This window comes from Olea europaea, unplaced genomic scaffold (genome assembly GCF_002742605.1).
Source record: "Olea europaea var. sylvestris unplaced genomic scaffold, O_europaea_v1 scaffold1972, whole genome shotgun sequence".
Classification (NCBI taxonomy): domain Eukaryota; kingdom Viridiplantae; phylum Streptophyta; class Magnoliopsida; order Lamiales; family Oleaceae; genus Olea; species Olea europaea.
In genome coordinates this window covers 35,600-55,536 of record NW_019237575.1, presented here as the reverse complement: position 1 = coordinate 55,536, position 19,937 = coordinate 35,600, and the positions used below count along the sequence as shown (strand labels likewise).

General features: G+C 35.8%; 2 protein-coding genes across 3 annotated transcripts; one reads left to right on the top strand and one right to left on the bottom strand.

The window, feature by feature from the left end:
• Window positions 1-8,975: 8,975 nt before the first annotated feature.
• Window positions 8,976-10,873, bottom strand: LOC111379326 (E3 ubiquitin-protein ligase RING1-like). 2 transcript variants are annotated; one of them, XM_023002682.1, is made up of 2 exons: window positions 9,552-10,873; window positions 8,976-9,258 (listed from the first exon to the last, which is right to left on the bottom strand). In XM_023002682.1, the coding sequence occupies exons 1-2, from the start codon at window positions 10,721-10,723 to the stop codon at window positions 9,243-9,245; spliced, it is 1,188 nt and encodes a 395-aa protein (XP_022858450.1). In that variant the 5' UTR covers window positions 10,724-10,873; the 3' UTR covers window positions 8,976-9,242. The 2 variants fall into 2 exon arrangements, with proteins under 2 accessions (XP_022858450.1, XP_022858449.1); XM_023002681.1 differs by having other exon boundaries at window positions 8,976-9,213.
• A 3,738-nt stretch (window positions 10,874-14,611) lies between these two features.
• Window positions 14,612-16,094, top strand: LOC111379334. Its single transcript, XM_023002691.1, has 5 exons — window positions 14,612-14,903; window positions 14,989-15,060; window positions 15,365-15,447; window positions 15,526-15,728; window positions 15,806-16,094. Exons 1-5 carry the CDS (start codon window positions 14,698-14,700, stop codon window positions 15,884-15,886), a joined length of 645 nt encoding a protein of 214 aa, XP_022858459.1. The 5' UTR covers window positions 14,612-14,697; the 3' UTR covers window positions 15,887-16,094.
• The last annotated feature ends 3,843 nt before the right edge of the window (window positions 16,095-19,937 follow it).

Below are 19,937 nucleotides of genomic sequence, written 5' to 3'. Positions count from 1 at the left end.
ACACAAAGTAGTCCTAGAGTCACAGACAATATACACCGTTCTAGATTCCCAGGGTTTCATAAGACTCGCGATCTTAGATCAAGAAAATGTTCGAACGGGTAAGGTCACGGTATTTCTAACGAAATAAGTAAGCAGTGAAAATAACAATGCAGCAAAAAATACGTCTAGCGGATAATTAGTCCCACAGTAATTAGATCACTAAGAATTACAAAACTGATTTTAACCAAAAACAAATACTCAATCAAAAAGATCAATCAAGAGCACGTAACCCTAATTCTAGCACAAGTAATGGTTGCCAAGCAATGACAACCCCCAACCAATTGTCACCCCACACGGTGACGCACTAATGCTGAAAAATTAACGGGTTAAGCCAATTTACCAGAGCGGACGTGTTTGAGTCCGTATAATCGAGAGAGATGCGAATCTACTGCTTTAGAGCCACAATCTTGGCCTAAAGTAATTCAGTAGATATATGCAGTTTCAACCATCGATCCACCGGGGGCAAAATTGTCAACTTTTTCTGTGTAACCTGAAATAGAAAATAAACAGTGTTAGTGCATTCAGGGGATTAAAATGAGCAAATTGCCCGAAGGAAGTTAGCCCGGAATTGCCGCCACGCGCCGCCGTCGGAGTCCCACGTGCCGCCGCCGCCACGCACCACACACGAAATATGGGATTGATTTCGCCGGAAAGTGACTAGATTGGTTGGAAAAGGGGATTGCAGGTTCGGTTTTACACCAAAATCGCGACTCCATCGTCGATTTTTTGGTGATTTTCTGGCCGGGAAGGTTACTCCGGCTCTGATACCAGATGTAGGGATGATTTCCACCAAACTCCAGGTACAAAATCGGGCTCAGTTTACCAATTCATCGACACCACCAAGGTTGAGACAACTCCAACAACCACAGCCGCCGCCGCCCCACTCCGGTTGCTATAGGTTGGAAAGTGAAGTCCAATGATGTGCCCACAAAGAATTAACCACAAAGTCACAGTGAAGTAAAGCAAGAAGTCAAGAAGAGAGTCTCACAAAGAGAAAGGAAATAGGCACACACAGGAGGCCGAGAGGAAGATGGGATTATATGCCAAGTAAATGTCCAAAATAGGCAAGTTAGGTTAGGGTTAAATTGTGGACCAAAACAAGGCTCGACTCAATTTAAGTGGGCTTCAAATTAATAATATAGCCTTCCAAAGGAATGGGGCGAACTGTGAGCAACACTATTTAAAATAGGTTGCTTCGAACGGTCCATAAAAATGTGGATTGTGTTGTCTCGATAATTGTGTCAATGTACTAGTCAATCATATGGTCAAGGCCGATTGATAATGAAATCGAGGTTACATCATAGCTCGGGGAGGTCGTTTGACAACAAATTGCCTAACAATTCTCGTAGGGTGTGAATTTCAGAAACATGAATCATCGAACTTTTGTGTTGGGGGATACAAATAGTTGTTCTTTGCTTCATTCATTAGGATATATTATGTTTCTCAGCCTGGGCATTAGTGTCTTTCTCATGCCTATTCCTGATGTGTCACAGGAGACTGTCCTTATATCTGAATGATGACGAGAAGGAAAATGGGAATGATTTTCTCTTTATTTGGTCCTAGCAAATGAGAATACTCTTCCATTTGGGGCTGTGGTTAAATGTCCTTTTTAGGTTATTTGTACATAACCAGAGACAGGGCAATAATTTCATAGTACAAGGTAGTTGATAGATTCTCAAAGAATAATTCTTTTAGAAGTTACTATTTTTATGGATAATGCCTCTTGCTCTATTATTTTAGATGCCAGTGAGATATGTAGGCTTTCCTTGGGTGAAGCCTGAATGTGGTTTTCCCAAGTTACTGTCTCTTAGTACTTTCAATAATGACGCCAATGGATATCTTATTGATGATTGCTACATATTTGAAGAAGAGGTTTTTATTATTGAATGCACGGGTAGAGAAGAGAGCCTTTCTATGATCAAGGATCCTCAACCTACTGGTTTCACGTAGATGATAGTAAAATTTTCTATGGAAGAGCAAGTTTCATTATATTCGATTTTTTTTCCTGCTGGACGACACAAAGAATATATAGTGTGGGAAATCTACGTTACGACGTGTATTTGACCATTCGATTTTGAAAATGACTTGAATAATTGTTGGCTTCTTGTGTGATTAGGTGTCTTGTTATCTATCCAAGATGAAATGATTGGGAAAACGGCCGATGCTTGTCACTTTTTTTGAGTTCAGACGATATTTTGAACTCAAGCCTAGATAGAAAATCTAAGTGAAATATGAGCTACGTGTGAAGAATCAACTTAAAAGTAGTGACTGCCATTACACTGGTAATAGGATTATGCACGAGTTCTGATAAATATACGTTGCAATCAAGCCTATATATTGTCCATGTATTATCATTTTATTAGGCTGTTGAAATTTGATTTCCTTAACTCTCTGCTAAATGTCCTTGGCAGCGCATGCAAGCTCTCTTCTTCAAGGAATAGTTGGGGTTCTCCAGATTTCATGTCTTTGTGTGACCTCAATGACTCTTCAAAGGGCTTTGTGGCGGCAGATTAATTTCATTACGGAGGCACAAATACTTCTCTTATCCACTATTGAACAATATGCTTCGTGAAGTTGCAGTAAAACTATCTATGCATTAATCATCAAGGAACGGATCCTAGATTGGTTTTAATTAAGGCAGTCTAACAGCTTATAATCTTGGAAATTTGTTACGGACTCTAGCTCGATAAGGAATTTTAGTTACTATTTAGCATGTTCTTGAGTAATTTCACTACTATGTATTGAAAAATTAGATTTCCATTTTTCTTCTATGGGATTCCTCACTGAAGTGGAGATTGATATTAGGTTTTGTACTGTGCTTAATTTCTAAGTTTTAATTCTAGAAGTATAACCCCTGAGAGTCCCTTTTAATACTAGTAATCTGAATATCTGATTGTTTCAAAGTTTGGTTTCTTCTGTTATCCTTGCTCTCTCCCTCGCAGCCTCAAAACATTCATAGAGAAAAATGTACCTATGGCTCTTATTCTTTGAGGTGATTGACATTTCTCATTGTATCTTTTTCTGTATGAGTTTTTAGCCTTTAATTTTGATTGAAAATGAGTCCTCATATACATCTATTATAGCCGTTAAAGAAGTATGTGTATGGTTATGAGATCATATCTACGGAAAATGATGAATAATTGGCTAAATTTTTAAGGAAAAAAGAACAAAAAAAATTTATTTTATCAGTGTTGTGTTTCTGTTACTTGTTCCCTACAATCACAACCAAAAAGAGGCCCTAATAGAGAGCTCTACTGCCTGCATCATAGATATTAAACTCTAGCGATGATTTGGAAAATCAATGAAATACATCCTAGGCCGGTTCAATTACTAATATTGGACTATATAAGTTTGCTTAGATGATTTTCAGGACACAACGATGATTTTTAGGGCACAACTCTGCCTCCACTGGTAAAATACATAACCACTTGTAGACTTTAAATCCTTTGTGTCAGATATCCAATTCGCATTGATATATCCTTATAACGCCATAGGATATCTTGAGAGTGTAATTTATATTCAACTATGAGTCTTCAGTATTTAAAAAGTCGGGTTAACGCCTTCCAATGGTCATTACTTGGATTACCTATAAATCTACTCAACTTGTTAACTGCATATGTTATATTCGGACACGTGCAATTGGTAATGTACATCAAGCTGCCTATGACGCATGAATATTCCCATTGAAATGCTAGATCAGAGTATTTTTGGCTAAGTGTAAACTTTGCTTACTAGTTCTTAACTGGTTTATTGTCATATACCTTCAATTTCTTAAGTATAAGCTCAATGTAATGTGATTGAGACAGTGATTATCCGTTAATTGTCTTAGAGATTTTAATCCCTAATATGATGTCTGCAACTCCCATATCTTTTATATCAAAATATTTTATTAACATTACCTTAGTTGTGGTAATAACATTCGAGTTATTTCTCATGATTAGAATAGCATCAACATATAGACATACAATTATGTATTTGTTAGGTGTGATTTTTATGTGAAAACATTGGTCACACATTTATTAATTTTAAAGCCATTTGATAACAAATTTTTGTCAAATTTTTCATTTCATTGCTTCGGTGCTTTTTTACAAGCTTACAATTCTTCCTCTCCTTTCCCGTAGCAACAAACCATTTGGGTTATTCCTTATATATTATTCTTCTAATTCACCACTAAAATGCAATATTGACATTCATTTAATGTATTTTAAGATTATGTAATGCCACGATTGCAATCAACACTCGATGGATGTGATCCTTGTAACAAGTGAATAGGTATTGAAAAAATCTAGTCTTTTTTTGTCTATACCTTTTGGCTAGTAATCTAGCCTATATTTGTCTATTAATCCATTAGACTTTAATTTCTTTTTGGAAATCCATTTGCAACCTTGTCTTTATTTCTCGAATGGAGCTCAACCAATTCCAAAGTATGGTTGTACATATGGATTCAATTTCATTATTAATCACTTCTTTCCAAAAGGAGCTTTGAGAGATAACATTACTTCGCTAAATGTCCTTGGATCATTTTCTAATAAGTACGTTAGAAAATTTGGACCAAAGGTCTTATGAGTCCTTTGCCTTTTGATGCGCCTTGGTTCTTCATCTATTTGATAAGCACCATCTTCCTAATGGTTTCTATTTGTAGTAGTATAAGTTCATTTATGTGAGCTTAGTTCTTTTCCTTTACATGGAAAAGAAATCTTCAAAAAAAGTAGCATTTCTTGATTCAATAATAGTACCCATATGTACATCAAATATTTCTGATTTATGAACTAGAAATCGATATGTATTACTACTGTTTGTATATTCGATAAAGACATAATCTATTGTCTTCAGCTCAATCTTTACTTGTTTAGATTTAGGTATTTGTACATTTGCTAAACATCCCCACACTTTCAGGTATTTGTAGGAATATTTTCGACCTTTCCATAATTCATAAAGTGCTTCAACCTTACTTTTGTGTGGTATTTTATTAAGGATGTAATTAGCCGAAAGTAGCTTCTACCCACAAGTTTTGTCGTAAATTATCAATATTGTATTCATCATTTCTTTAAGTCAATACCGTTAGATTGAGTGAGTATGATGTCATTATTTGATGAATGATTCTATATTTGAACAAAATTCTTCAAATGGTGCAATATATTCTCAAGTTGATTTTCAACTTCAATTTTATAGTGTTTAAATATTTCCAAAGCTTCATATTTACTTTTCAACAAATATATGTGCAGTATCTTGTATAATCATCTATGAATGTGATTAAATACTTTTTACCACTTTTCTTTTGAACAAACTTTAAGTCACATGTATCGGTGTGAATAAGTTCCAAAGAAGTTGTGTTTCGTTCAACTGAATGAAAATGACGCTCTGGCCAACTTAGCATCTACACATATCTCGCATTTTCCATTTGTATTAAAAGGCATATTCGGTAGTCAACTTAAATTCATTAACTCGCATATAGAATTAAAGTGTGATTGTCCTAATCTATGATGTCATAAATTAGACGACTCGAGGATATAAGCGGAAGATATTTTATTCCTTGAGTTATTTGGTAAAACAATCCATCTTTACCTAGCCTTTGCATACATATGTATTGTTTTTTGTAAGTATAAACTTATCGAATATAAAGACTGATTTGAAGCCATTTTTGCATAACAAAGAACACGACACTAAGTTCTTGCGAATATTCGACAATGAAGAACATTGTTAAGACTGAGTTCCTTGCTCGATATCATCTTCAAAATCACTTTGCCTTATCCTTTAACCTTTGAACTTGAAGAGTTTTCCATGAACAATTTCTCACCATCGGTAGGAGTGTAGAATGAAAACATTTTCTTTGTCGATACAAATATGACTAGTAACACTCGTATCCACCCACCATTCCATGGAATTTCCAACATTGTTGCATTCTGTAATAACAGTCGATAAGTTTATATTTGATATACCATCAGATATAGCTTCAGATTCGGTGATATTCACTTGGGCTTGTTTCTTAGGTTTGCGATAATCGATAGAGCGATATTCGATATTTCCATAATTATAGCAATTGCCCTTGAACTTCTTTGCATTCTTCTTTACTTCCTTGCTTGAAAGACTCGATAGAATGCTTCATCTTCTTATTTTTGTCATTTGATTCCACCACATTAGCCTTTGCTTCGACTTTCGTTTATCTTCTTCAATTCTCAACCAGTCGATAAGTTCTTCAATATTTGATATAGCATCAGATTCTTATGCATGATATAAATCTTAAAGTCCTTCCACATGGGTGGAAGTTTTTCAATGATTGTAGCCACTTGAAATAATTCAATTAGAGACATGTTCTTGGCTCGAGTATCATGGAGAAGAACCTGCAACTCTGGTACTTGATTGATGACCTTCCTTGAATCTACCATTTTGTAGTTCAAAAACTTTCCCACTATGAACTTCTTAGTTCCAACGTCTTCAGTATTGTATTTCTTCTCTAAGAATTCCCATAGTTCCTTTGTGGAAGCATCTTCATATGAGATGGAACAACATTTTCTGTTGCCATCTCTTGAAATCAACCTTAATAATTTCTCTAGTTTCACTCCGTGTGGAAGAAGTTTGTGTGAACAGTAGGAAGGGCAACCACAATCGGAGGAATCACGCCGATAGGAACCAAGTTGGGAACAACTCCTTTCGAAGTTCCCACATTTGAAGTATCATTTAAAGTAGTATCGATATCATTAACTATATTTATTTCTATTTACACAAAATAGGGGATAGACAAAAATCAAGATCCGAGAAGGAGTAGAAGAGGTTAAATCGAGATGAAATCAATTTAACTAAGTATAAATATATAGAAATTTCATTCAAACCAAAAATCGACTTTAGGTTGTTGTTTTTGAAAAAAAAAATGGATTCAAGTGATTTTTTTAACCAAATATGAACTTACCAACCTTATCAAATTGGACAGAGTAATGGCAAGGAAATCAGTAATAAAATATCAAAGAAACACCAACAAAAAAGGACAAAGTAATACCAAGTAAATTGGATGCAAAGTCAAGGCAAGAATTGAACTCTTTATCCTTAAGTCGATTTTACCTCACAACAGTGCTTACGGATGATGGCATTCAACTCCCAAGATATAACGACTACCTCCATGTGTTTGTAGCACTTCAAACCCACAAAAACAACGAACCAAAGAACGGTTTTTGTACTCCTTTCGTTTGAAATAAAAGACAAAATTTTATGCAGAATTTTGACTAGGAAATATGAATTTTATGTTATGTTATGACTGCATATGATTGGGACATTGTAAGGATATCCCAAGGGTCTTATCTATAGAAAAAGAGATGGTGTAAGTGAAGAGACACGCCCAAAAACTCACTAGCCTACATGAAGGATCGCAACCCATTCTATCACTAGCCTACCGCTGGCATGTTGCTCAAGCGGGTGTTATTTTATGCAGAGACTTGTCGGTCCAGCGACATTCTTATTGCTCAGTCACTGCTCAAGTGCTAGGCAAGCAGTGGAGTTAGGTAAATTCTCGGTCAGTATTCCCTCTTTTCTTTCCAACTTTGGATCATAATTTATCGTTCTTCCGAAATTGGTTTTGAAATTTCAAATATACCAATATCATCCACTCGACGAGTAGAATAAGTTAGTCTATTTATTTTCATATTTTGACTATTGGATCTAGTCCCAACATTAAGCCGAAGTTGACAGAAAAGTCATGTTTTCATGGTTTTTACTTAACCAAATTTTATCTCTTTTAAACCAAATTCCAACATATAAGTACATATTTGTTATTTGACAATAACTTTGAGTTAAAAATATATAAATTTTTTATTAAAAAAATAACACGGTAAAGTGTTTGAGCAATGTCGGTATCCGCATGTCGGACACGGATATGTTATCCTAGTTGAAGTGTCCGTACAAGTCATATCAATGGTTGGAATTGAATCTTGAGGTTCCAAAGCAGAAATTTCATGGGGATTGTTGTAAGCATAGTTTGAAGGGCTGGAGTTAAGACTGGGAGATTCGGCAAGTTTTTTAGTGGATGCAAGTATTGATTGCTGAATAGGAACTGCTACAGGAGACTGTGAGAGCATAGGAGCTGTTGAGGCTGTTTCTGTTCTTGTAAGTTTTTCGGTAAGAGAGAGAGAGAGGTTTGCTACTCAATAATTCATGCAATTTGGACTTGTACATATATACAGAGGAAGTGAATTGAAGTGTTGCTACTCAATAATCTTGATCTGTTATTTTAGATACCAACGGGACAATGAGACACTTAGGAAAATTACATGCTCTTAGGACTTCCGAAGATGCTGTCAATGGATACCTTATTGGAGATGCATTAAATCAGATTTATTTATTTATTTTTCCCCTGCTGGAGGGTTCAAACGGTACGTAATATGAGAAAGTTTTGTATTTTATCGTTTCTACTCCCGAGAACGATGGAATCATTTTTTGCTTTATTTTTTGTGTTTAGGTACCTATATATTTTTCCAGAGGGATCTGATGGGAAAGGCAGGTGGTTGACATTCTGTTTGAGCTTAGTCGATCCCTTCAGTCTTCTGCTTGGACATAATGTCTGTGAAATATGATTTGAGAGTGATAAATCAACTAAATGGGATTCACGACCAAAGCAAAGGTACTAAAAGTAATTGTTTTTCTACTGAATTAACTCTGATTGTTCTGTGTTCAAGTACTTGATGCACCGAGTCTAATGCATATCTGGTATAAATCCAACAATCATTTAGATAAATTTTGTAATGCATGTTATAAAAAGTTATCATCCTCGTTAATCTATTCGGGTTTTCCAGCTTTCATGCATTCGTTTTATCTCACTGACAATTCAAATGGCTTTGCTGCGAATGATAATCTACTGGTGGAGTAACAAATATTTATCCACTGCAGAATACTGTTCATGAATTCGCAGTAAAAAAGTACTGTAAGTTAATCTTTATGAACGAGTAATAGAACTCGAAATCCATGTAATGAATATTTATTATCAGAAATCCCAGCTTATTTGCTTGAAATATATTAATACAGACATTATATCAATTACTTATATTAGTTTTCAATAATTATGTAGACAGATACTTCTATCCATTGTTGAACCCTTCATTTTTCAGGTAGGGTAGTTCACTTGGTTTGGCGTGTAGAAGCCGATTAAGTAGGTGTTATGCCTCTGAATTGACCCGTTGAGATGGGCCCCTGTTTGGTGAACAATCAATGAAGCAAACTCAAAACTGGCTTTTGCTAAAAAAAAATAAAAAAAATGACTCAAATAAAAATAAACGAATTCATGTTGACTGAAAAATATTATGAAATTTTATGAATTTCAAAACGTAATTTACAATTTCTTAGTGTTTTTCACTGCCATGAACTATGAATTCAAGAGAACATCTTGTATATTCTTGGATCAGCCATACATTCTTAATACACAGTAAATCATTATAAAATTTATTAGAGCACTCAAAAAGAGGAAACTCTCGCCTTATTGAGAGTTCTTGAATCATTTCAATTTTCAGATACTTCACCTGAAAAATTACCTGGAAATATTTGAGTTCGAGTTCCGGCTCATGTTTTTGTACCTTGATAGCAGTACCTTTGCACTGCAAGAAAGTGATCTCTCTATCATAGAAGGCCCTGTTTGTATAGCCCTTTGAACTGAAGAACTTGCGTCTAATCTTGATAGGCTCTGAATATTGCCAGATTTCTTTGGAACAATACTCGTATTGGATTGATTTTCTGACTTTCGATTAGGCTGTGATGAGAAAGCATCTGCTATAGCAGCACTGATCATTGAAGCTGACAAACTATCCACTGAAACTGATCTTCTCATAGGTTGAATCTCAAAATCCAAATCTTGACTATTTTCATGTCTCTTCGATTCGTCTTCATCCTCAATCTCGACTGTCAACTCGAAATCTTCTTCTCTTTCTCGTCCAAGTTCTTCATCGTTCTCCGAAATATCGACTCGAGTTTCCTCCACAGAGCCTGAATTATGCACAATTTGCTCCTGTGATGGCAAGCTTGATGTGTTGATCACAATACCAGCCCTACACATGGGGCAATTGGTGTGTGATCTAAGCCAAGTATCAATACAAGGTATATGAAAAGCATGGTTGCATTTAGGCAACAATCTAAGAGTTTCATCTTCTTGAAACTCATTCAAACAAACAGAACAATCTGTTCCCTCAATAAGTCCATCGCCTCTTTTATACTTGACTATTGAAATTGCACTTATAACCGATGGTTGAAGTCCAACTGTCCTGATGTACCAAATTGGATTGATAACGGCCAACTGATCTTCGTCAAAATAACGATCTTGGCCCTCCTCCTCCTCCTCCTCTTCCGGTGGCTGCCGCCGCTCCGCCCGCGAATTCCGCCAATTAGAATACAACTTATAGATGGTGTAACAAGCAAAGAAAAAGAAGATTGTGGCTAACACAGCAAGAGAGATGGTAAGCGAAAGAGAGAGTTTGTGAGATTTATCTGGGGGTGGCTTAAAATCGGCGTGGAAGGGTTGGGATGGTTCAGGCGGCGGCGGGGGGATAAAAGGCAATATTGGGTGGTTGCAAACCAGAAAACAGCTACTCAAACATGGAACTGGACAAGCACCATCCAGGTTTATTGTTCCATAGCAATAAGGTGCGCATAGTCGCTCAATATCAGGATCTTTTAGTGATTCATTCAGAAATTTCCTGTGAGAAAAGGCCATGAATCATCCCTTCTGCAATGAAAAGAAACGAAAGGGCCTTGATTTCTCAGATAAAGGAGAAAGAGAGCGACAGAGAGAAAGATGAACCTCTAGATTTGTGACTGAATCAATTCTTGACGATAATGGAGAGGAAAAGTAGTTGGTTTTCTCTTCCTTTACAATTTTTCTTGTTGACTTTTTGCTTGCCTTTTTTGCATGGCGGCTGACTATGTTGGGCTTGGACTAGTCCTCATCCAGCCCAGCCCAAACTTGCAGTAACTTGAAGGACAGTTGGTGGTTGGGTGGGTGGAAGGTCAATTATGTCTTTTTTCGAGGGGCGTTTAATTTGATAAACATAAAAGTTTGACCAAGTACACTTAGATCAGCATCACTTCTTTATGATTTTTCCAAAATGAAAAGAATAAAAAAAAAAAAAAGTAGTTGAACCCCAACCTTAAAGGTCCCCACCGCTCCACTCCTAGAGTATCGTGAGAGAAGTTAATTGCGGGATGTGCCTCAGTAGGCCAGAGAACAAGAGTTATCTGTACACTGATGCCCACAAAGAGTTTCAATCCATGTTTCAGGAATCGAACTCTCACACTGCGACTATCAACAAGGCTGAGTATACCTCACCATTCTCTTTTACACTACTAAGATATGCCTTGGGGATATCTCATGTGACTTAATCACAATTCGAAATTTCATGTGTCTCGTGATGTACATGTAATTGTCATCATCTGAAACAAACTCATTGATTGAGGGAGGATCGAGAGCATCAAGACTAACTAAGTTCTGAGATTAAGCTCATATGTTGCTAATTTTGATCGATATGACTTGATGCTTGAACTTCTCGCAATTAAAGTTTCTTAATTGATCGAAACAAAAGTAGCTCTCTTGATGGTACAAATGTCTATTCATTGCAACGTTCTCCAGTGAAGTGAGACGTATTTATATTTATTGGACAATTTGATAGTTGCCCAACAACCACATTAATTGCTCTTCATCACCATAGCTATGAATAACGTTATTCATTGGATAATAATAAAATACATGGAAGGAGACTTGTCACCTAACATTTACAATAGATAGAGAAGAGAATCGTGCAAAATAAATGTGGGGTACCTCCCACATTACAAAAATCCATAATTATACTAAATGCTTGTTTGTCAATACTTTTAAGTGTTTATAATATGTATGTTCTATAGAATATTATGTGAATAATAAATTACAGATTGTACGAAATGTGTGAATGAAAAGTATGTGTAATTAGATTAAATTATAAGTTAAGTTTGCTAAGCACGATCTAATTACTAAATTACTGATAACAAACATAACAAAATTATTTTTACAACGAATGTATGGGTGTTGGAAGAATTTTGTGAATAGAGACGCCAAAAATAAGTATAAAGATAGGGACAAAGCCGAGGCAAGAGTTGGACTCTTTGTCCTTAAGTCGAATTTGCCCCGCAAAGGTGCCTACGGATTTCGGCAATCGACTCCCAAGATACAACGGCTACACTTGTGTTTGTAGCACTCCAAAACACAAGTACAACGAACCAAATTTAGGTTTATGTACTCCAATGATGAAATGAAAGAAAATCAAAATAAATGAATGATTTTGATTTTGGATAGAAGAGAGGATGAGAGACGTTTTGCATCAAACAAACAGAACAATCTGTTCCCTCAATAAGTCCATCGCCTCTTTTATACTTGACTATTGAAATTGCACTTATAACCGATGGTTGAAGTCCAACTGTCCTGATGTACCAAATTGGATTGATAACGGCCAACTGATCTTCGTCAAAATAACGATCTTGGCCCTCCTCCTCCTCCTCCTCTTCCGGTGGCTGCCGCCGCTCCGCCCGCGAATTCCGCCAATTAGAATACAACTTATAGATGGTGTAACAAGCAAAGAAAAAGAAGATTGTGGCTAACACAGCAAGAGAGATGGTAAGCGAAAGAGAGAGTTTGTGAGATTTATCTGGGGGTGGCTTAAAATCGGCGTGGAAGGGTTGGGATGGTTCAGGCGGCGGCGGGGGGATAAAAGGCAATATTGGGTGGTTGCAAACCAGAAAACAGCTACTCAAACATGGAACTGGACAAGCACCATCCAGGTTTATTGTTCCATAGCAATAAGGTGCGCATAGTCGCTCAATATCAGGATCTTTTAGTGATTCATTCAGAAATTTCCTGTGAGAAAAGGCCATGAATCATCCCTTCTGTAATGAAAAGAAACGAAAGGGCCTTGATTTCTCAGATAAAGGAGAAAGAGAGCGACAGAGAGAAAGATGAACCTCTAGATTTGTGACTGAATCAATTCTTGACGATAATGGAGAGGAAAAGTAGTTGGTTTTCTCTTCCTTTACAATTTTTCTTGTTGACTTTTTGCTTGCCTTTTTTGCATGGCGGCTGACTATGTTGGGCTTGGACTAGTCCTCATCCAGCCCAGCCCAAACTTGCAGTAACTTGAAGGACAGTTGGTCGTTGGGTGGGTGGAAGGTCAATTATGTCTTTATTCGAGGGGCGTTTAATTTGATAAACATAAAAGTTTGACCAAGTACACTTAGATCAGCATCACTTCTCTATGATTTTTCCAAAATGAAAAGAATAAAAAAAAAAAAAAGTAGTTGAACCCCAACCTTAAAGGTCCCTCACCGCTCCACTCCTAGAGTATCGTGAGAGAAGTTAATTGCGGGATGTGCCTCAGTAGGCCAGAGAACAAGAGTTATCTGTACACTGATACCCACAAAGAGTTTCAATCCATGTTTCAGGAATCGAACTCTCACACTGCGGCTATCAACAAGGCTGAGTATACCTCACCATTCTCTTTTACACTACTAAGATATGCCTTGGGGATATCTCATGTGACTTAATCACAATTCGAAATTTCATGTGTCTCGTGATGTACATGTAATTGTCATCATCTGAAACATACTCATTGATTGAGGGAGGATCGAGAGCATCAAGACTAACTAAGTTCTGAGATTAAGCTCATATGTTGCTAATTTTGATCGATATGACTTGATGCTTGAACTTCTCGCAATTAAAGTTTCTTGATTGATCGAAACAAAAGTAGCTCTCTTGATGGTACAAATGTCTATTCATTGCAACGTTCTCCAATGAAGTGAGACGTATTTATATTTATTGGACAATTTGATAGTTGCCCAACAACCACATTAATTGCTCTTCATCACCATAGCTATGAATAACGTTATTCATTGGATAATAATAAAATACATGGAAGGAGACTTGTCACCTAACATTTACAATAGATAGAGAAGAGAATCGTGCAAAATAAATGTGGGGTACCTCCCACATTACAAAAATCCATAATTATACTAAATGCTTGTTTGGCAATACTTTTAAGTGTTTATAATATGTATGTTCTATAGAATATTATGTGAATAATAAATTACAGATTGTACGAAATGTGTGAATGAAAAGTATGTGTAATTAGATTAAATTATAAGTTAAGTTTGCTAAGCACGATCTAATTACTAAATTACTGATAACAAACATAACAAAATTATTTTTACAACGAATGTATGGGAATTAAAGCAAACAAGACAATTTGCGGTGAAGAAATTACCAAAATAGGAAGGATATTAAGCACAATGCTTAATATGGACGTTGTACCTTTGCCATTTGTACAGGAAAAACAACATTGCTAGAAGACAAAGAGGTCCAAAAGTTGGAAACAATATCTTGAATTAATCCATATACAAAGGGAATAAAGGAGAATTATAGGAACAGTTTCGAGTTCAAACTTGCAAGGAACAGGTGACATTTTGTTAAGCAACTAAACTTCAGCTTAAAGTGAGAATATGGGTATGGCAACATCATTTCTTGGCGTGTTAGGATCTTCTATATGTTTAGCAATGCAAGCATTCTATTCTGTCCTTGTAATTAAAAAGCCAGTAATGGCTCCAATCTCCTTCAATTTAATGCATCAAATTTTGCAATCAAAAAGGATTTTGTGAGCACAAATTTTTATCATGGCTGCAAGAAATTCTACATCTCCATACAGACTGCGAAGCTTGGTTACTCTACTTTACCGGTACAGGGTTCCCTCTGTCGACTCGGGTTTACGACACTGCTGCTATATGCAGCCATGTAACTTGGGAAATAGCTGTTGTCGGGATCAAGGGCTAAGATTTATCAGTGCCAGCTCCAGGGCATATAGTCAGCCCAAGTTGGAAATGTAAATTTCTTGAGGTTTTTTTGGCTTTATTGAGGTTGTTTTGCATTATCGTTTTACTCATGAAAATAAGTTGCATTTGTTTAAGGGTAAACATTCAAGATAATCAGCTTGTACAGCCACCATCACCGGCTCCTTCAAATTCAAGCTTCTCCAATTGGTATGAACTTACCTCAAACCGACATATTCCCCTACTTACTTGATCAGTGGTGTAAAAGTTAAAGTTGTTAGGAAGGAAACGGCTGTATTTATTTAAAATTGTTACGTTCACAATATTTATAAGAATAAAGCCCCCTGTCCCAGCTTGGGGACAGGGGCGCCACATTGCGCCCCCCCCGGCTGGCACCCCTCCAATAGGGGGGGGGGCACTGTCCCTGACCCTGTCCCCAAGAGCAGGGTTGTATTTATAAATAGCCGGTCACGTTTTAATAGCACGTCAAACCATCTCACTTGGTGCAGTGCAGGGTGAAGTGGCTCTTGGGATCTGTACTGCCATTACTGCTATCATTATGGAAGACAAACTGGAATGGTTTCTGGAGTTTGGAAGGTAAATGACATAACGGAAGTTTATGCGGAAGAAACAAATGTCACGTGAAAACTCAAACTTGTTTACTTTGAATGTTAGGTAAGGCGGAAAAGGTTGTAGAAGAAGTGGAAGATGTGGCGGAGGTGATTGAAAAAGTAGCTACCACAGCAGATAAGACATTAGCCACCGTGGCGGATTGGCTTCCAGATGAAAGTAAACTCAAGGAAGCAGCTCTAATGGCCGAGAATGTATCAAGTATCACGGCGAAGGATGCTCTCTGTGCTCAGAATTTAATTCATAAGGTATCATTTTAAAATCTTTTTTTTTTCCTTTTATAGTTTCTATTTTGCAGAAATTAGAAATGTGTTCGCATGATTAGGTTGAAGACTTGAAGCAAGATTTGGAGGACCTGGAGACGATGGTTGAACCTGTTGTTCGTAAAATCATAGACAAAAAATAGTATAAAACAATTATTATTCTATTAGTGTTAATTTAATCTGGGATTTATTTTTGTAATATTTTTCTTCAATTTCGAAAATTGTTAACGTTCTTGAAAAATAAAGAGACAGAAATCTGATAGGAACAGAAATTTTAGAACAATATAATCTACGATATAAACTCCGTATAAACTATAGAATCAGTTTGTAAATAATAATCTCTTAGAAGTATGACAGTTTTTGGACTTTTTTCTTTTTTAAGGATGTTAAATTTTAAAACCTACATTATAAAAATATAATGAAACCGGTACCTCCAAACTCAACTTTGTGCATTTGTCTCTCTCTCCCAATCAGTCGACTACAAACTGTCATTACCATTTACAGCTTATCCATCATTTGAAAATTTGATTGTGACCCCCTAACTCAAAATATTTGGGTCCGCCGTTGAAGCAAAGCCCAAACTTTTAAGTACTGTTATAATTCGGACTAGATTTGAGATCACTTTGTTGAAAGCGAAACAACTATCCGACAAGGTTCATTGTTTCTCATTGCAATGACACCTTACGTCACCACTTCATATGCTACAAACAAATCTCGATTGGGACACATAGAATGCACAAGCAGTATCTAAAATCTACTCATCGTCAAGCTTGGATTCCACGTCAAAAATCGTCAAGACATCTCCATCACTCAAATAGTCCTCAACTGTGTTAGTCTCATTTGTAGTGTTTGATTGTTTCTCATGATTTGCAATTGAAGTACCTTTATTCAAATTTTCACAATCTCTCTTAATATGTCCTTTTTCTTGCAATAGAAACAAATTTGATTGTTGAAATTCACCCTCGACTTACCCCTTTGTCAATCACCATGAACCACAGGAGCTTCTTCACCTCTGGACTCAGCTCTAATCAGATGCTTTATCTTCTTCTTTGAGAACAAGGCATCTCTTCAATTATGAGTGTGTCATGACTGTACAAAATTATGTGTCTAAACAATGAAAACGAAATAGGCAGTGAGCACAACAGGATAAAGGTCAGGTCCTCTTCATCATATTTTACCTCTAACATTTCCAGATTAGCAACGATCTCCTTGAACACGGCCAAATGGTCTTCCAAAAATCCTCCTTCTGCCATGCGATAAGAATGTAGCCTCTGCTTCAAATGCAACTTGCTTGTCAGACTTTTGGTCATGCACGGTTGCTCAAATTTCAACCTTAATGCAGCAGTTGTTTTCTCCTACAAAATGTCCTAAAAAATGTTGTTAAATAGATGAAGATGAATATGCAAAAGTGCCTTCTGATCCTTACATTGCTTTTTCTCTGTTGTCCAAATTATGGGCATATTGTCAAATCTTAACAACACATCATCCGAATCCATTTGTGTCAATACAGCTCGCACCTTCACTTGCCATAATGAAAATCTTATATCGCGATCTAAAAGCAAAATTTCGTACTTCATAGTTGCCATCCATGATAGAAACCTCAAACAAAATCACAATATTGCTCTGATACTACTTGTTAGGAAATGAGGAGGTTATATGACACAATAGCATTAAATAGAAATTTTGTTTTGATAGAGCACGACCCCGCTATTCCGAATACGAATTGATCTTTTAAAAGATCCACTGCAGAACGAATATGAAGTATATGATCCGAACATAGAAAACAATATTTAAAAGCAAGAAATAGATTCGTAGAGAAATCGAGTGTTTTTATTAATTGACAACCAATTGAAAGAAAAATACAATTTCAACAATTACATAAACTAAAAAAAGAGTCAAATATATATAGGGACAATCCAAGCCCTAGAAACAAAGCTGTAGATGAAATAGAATGTCCAAAAGTTTTCTCATCGTGATTTCTTTAAATCCAACTCAAATTATAACTCCTAACAAGGTTTCCAAATAGAATTTCAACTAGAATTTGCCAATATACTTCGAATAAGATCCCAAATAGAATTTTTCTTAATATGCACTTTAATTAGAACTCTCAGATCACATCCAAATTCTAACAAGTACGGCACCGTTAGCTGTAGACTATAGAGCAACATCTGAGACTAGCGGCATGGCGACGAAAGGTGATGGAGAAGGGGTTGAATCCGATGGAGGGGTTGAAAGGGTGTTTGGAGCAAGAGCGTAAACCGGTGGGTTTGAAACCATTGAGGATGGTCATGGAGTTGCGGAAGGCTGCAACGCCACGGCATATTCCACCAACAAACCTATCATCACGAAAACTAGAACCGTAGATACCGCCATTGTGAGAAAGGAAAATCTTAAAACACTGAGGATTTTGAGAAAAACTTGATATTTATCGTATGTTTGAAAGAGTACTACGAAGGGGTATTTATATGCACGAGGAAATATTTCATAATTTAAGTTAATTATTCCCAAGTTCACGTGGACATCTAGGGAATTGAACGTGGAGATTATTCGGGGGAGGGAAAGCACGCTTCAACACTAAATAGCATTCCGAAGATGTAGCTAGTGAAGAATGGTTTTACATTATTCTTTTTGAGGGATTTACACACAATTATAGGTTTGAAAGAATGTTTATTTCAAACTACAGTAAAACTTCTATGAAATAATAATATTGAAATCGAGAAAATTTATTATTTTAGAGGGGTTATTAATTTATCGATAAATGAATAATGAATATTTATCAATTTATACAGTACTTTATATTTTTATAACTTATATTATATATTACCATAATGTATGTACGAATTTTTAAAAAAAATATGAAACAGTGAAATTCAAATTTTAATTTGTAAGTACACAAAAAGGCACACGCATACATTAAAGAGGAAAAAAGAAAAAAAGCAAAGATTTTAAATTCATATTTTGAAAAAGTCGAATTAAAAAATTATGTCAAATTAAATATTTGTTAATTTGTATTAGCATGAACTTTCATGAATTTAAACAGTTATTATTTTATATATCTATTGCACTTTAAAGAAATTCCAAAGAGAGAGAGAGAGAGAGAGAGAGAGAGAGATTATTATCTTATGTGTGTAGTGGGATTATTAATTTACTATACTGGCCCAAGACGAGATCGAAGAATTTTATTATTTAAGTGTGATTATTAATTTATAAAACATTCATTTATTGAAGTTTTACTATAATCTAATCAATCTCAACACATTGGAAATTGACTCAATCAGATTAAATTTGCCTTGACCAAGTTGAAATCATATAAAGGGAGACCAGGTTGTCAACACTAGCGTAAGCAAGGGCGGATTTAGGGACTCGCTGGGCTGTGCTACAACTCGTCCCTTCAACCCAAAATGTTAATTAAATAAAAAATTAAGTAATTTTTTTTTTCTTCTTTTTTTGCGTTAGCTCATCTTGAATTTTTTCTTGGATCCGCTCCTAAGCGCAAGGAAATGGAAATGCAGGAAGAAAGGATTGTGAACACAAAGGGAGAGTTGGGAAAAGGATTGGATGCCAAGGAAATGAGGGGATTGAACTGGTTTTAAGGATAAAAGTCTTTGTGAAAAAGAAGATACATCAAAGATTATTTTGAAATTTTTGTTTTCAAGAAGCCCATTTTCCACCTATACAAGAATTCCAATCTTAGTATTTCATGTTGATAATCAGGTCATTGCGTTTTTTTATTTTTTTATTTTTTTTATTTTTTTATTTTTTTTGGGATTTATGGCTTCTGAAATTTAGATCTTACAAAATATCAAATCAAACTTGACATGCACCATTTCAAAAGTTTTATATTTCTAGTAAATGTCGTCCATATCATTTTACAGTAAACAAATTGATATTTAGGAGATATTTGGTAAATTAGATTGACCATAATAAAGGAATTAAAAAGGTCAAATAAATTATTACTTAATCTTATGCACCAAACATGTCATTAAAGATCAAAAATATCCTCATATCTTCACTTAAAACCACACGTTTCAGTCACCACCTTCGCTAAAAAATGGCCACTTAAATGAACTGTGATAGAACTATATCATGCATGTCTCTCTCGAGTCTCGATCAATCTAATTCACTTTACATCTCTATTTTGCATTTATAACCATTTGATCTCATCAGTTCGTGAAAAACAATGTAAATTCCTTT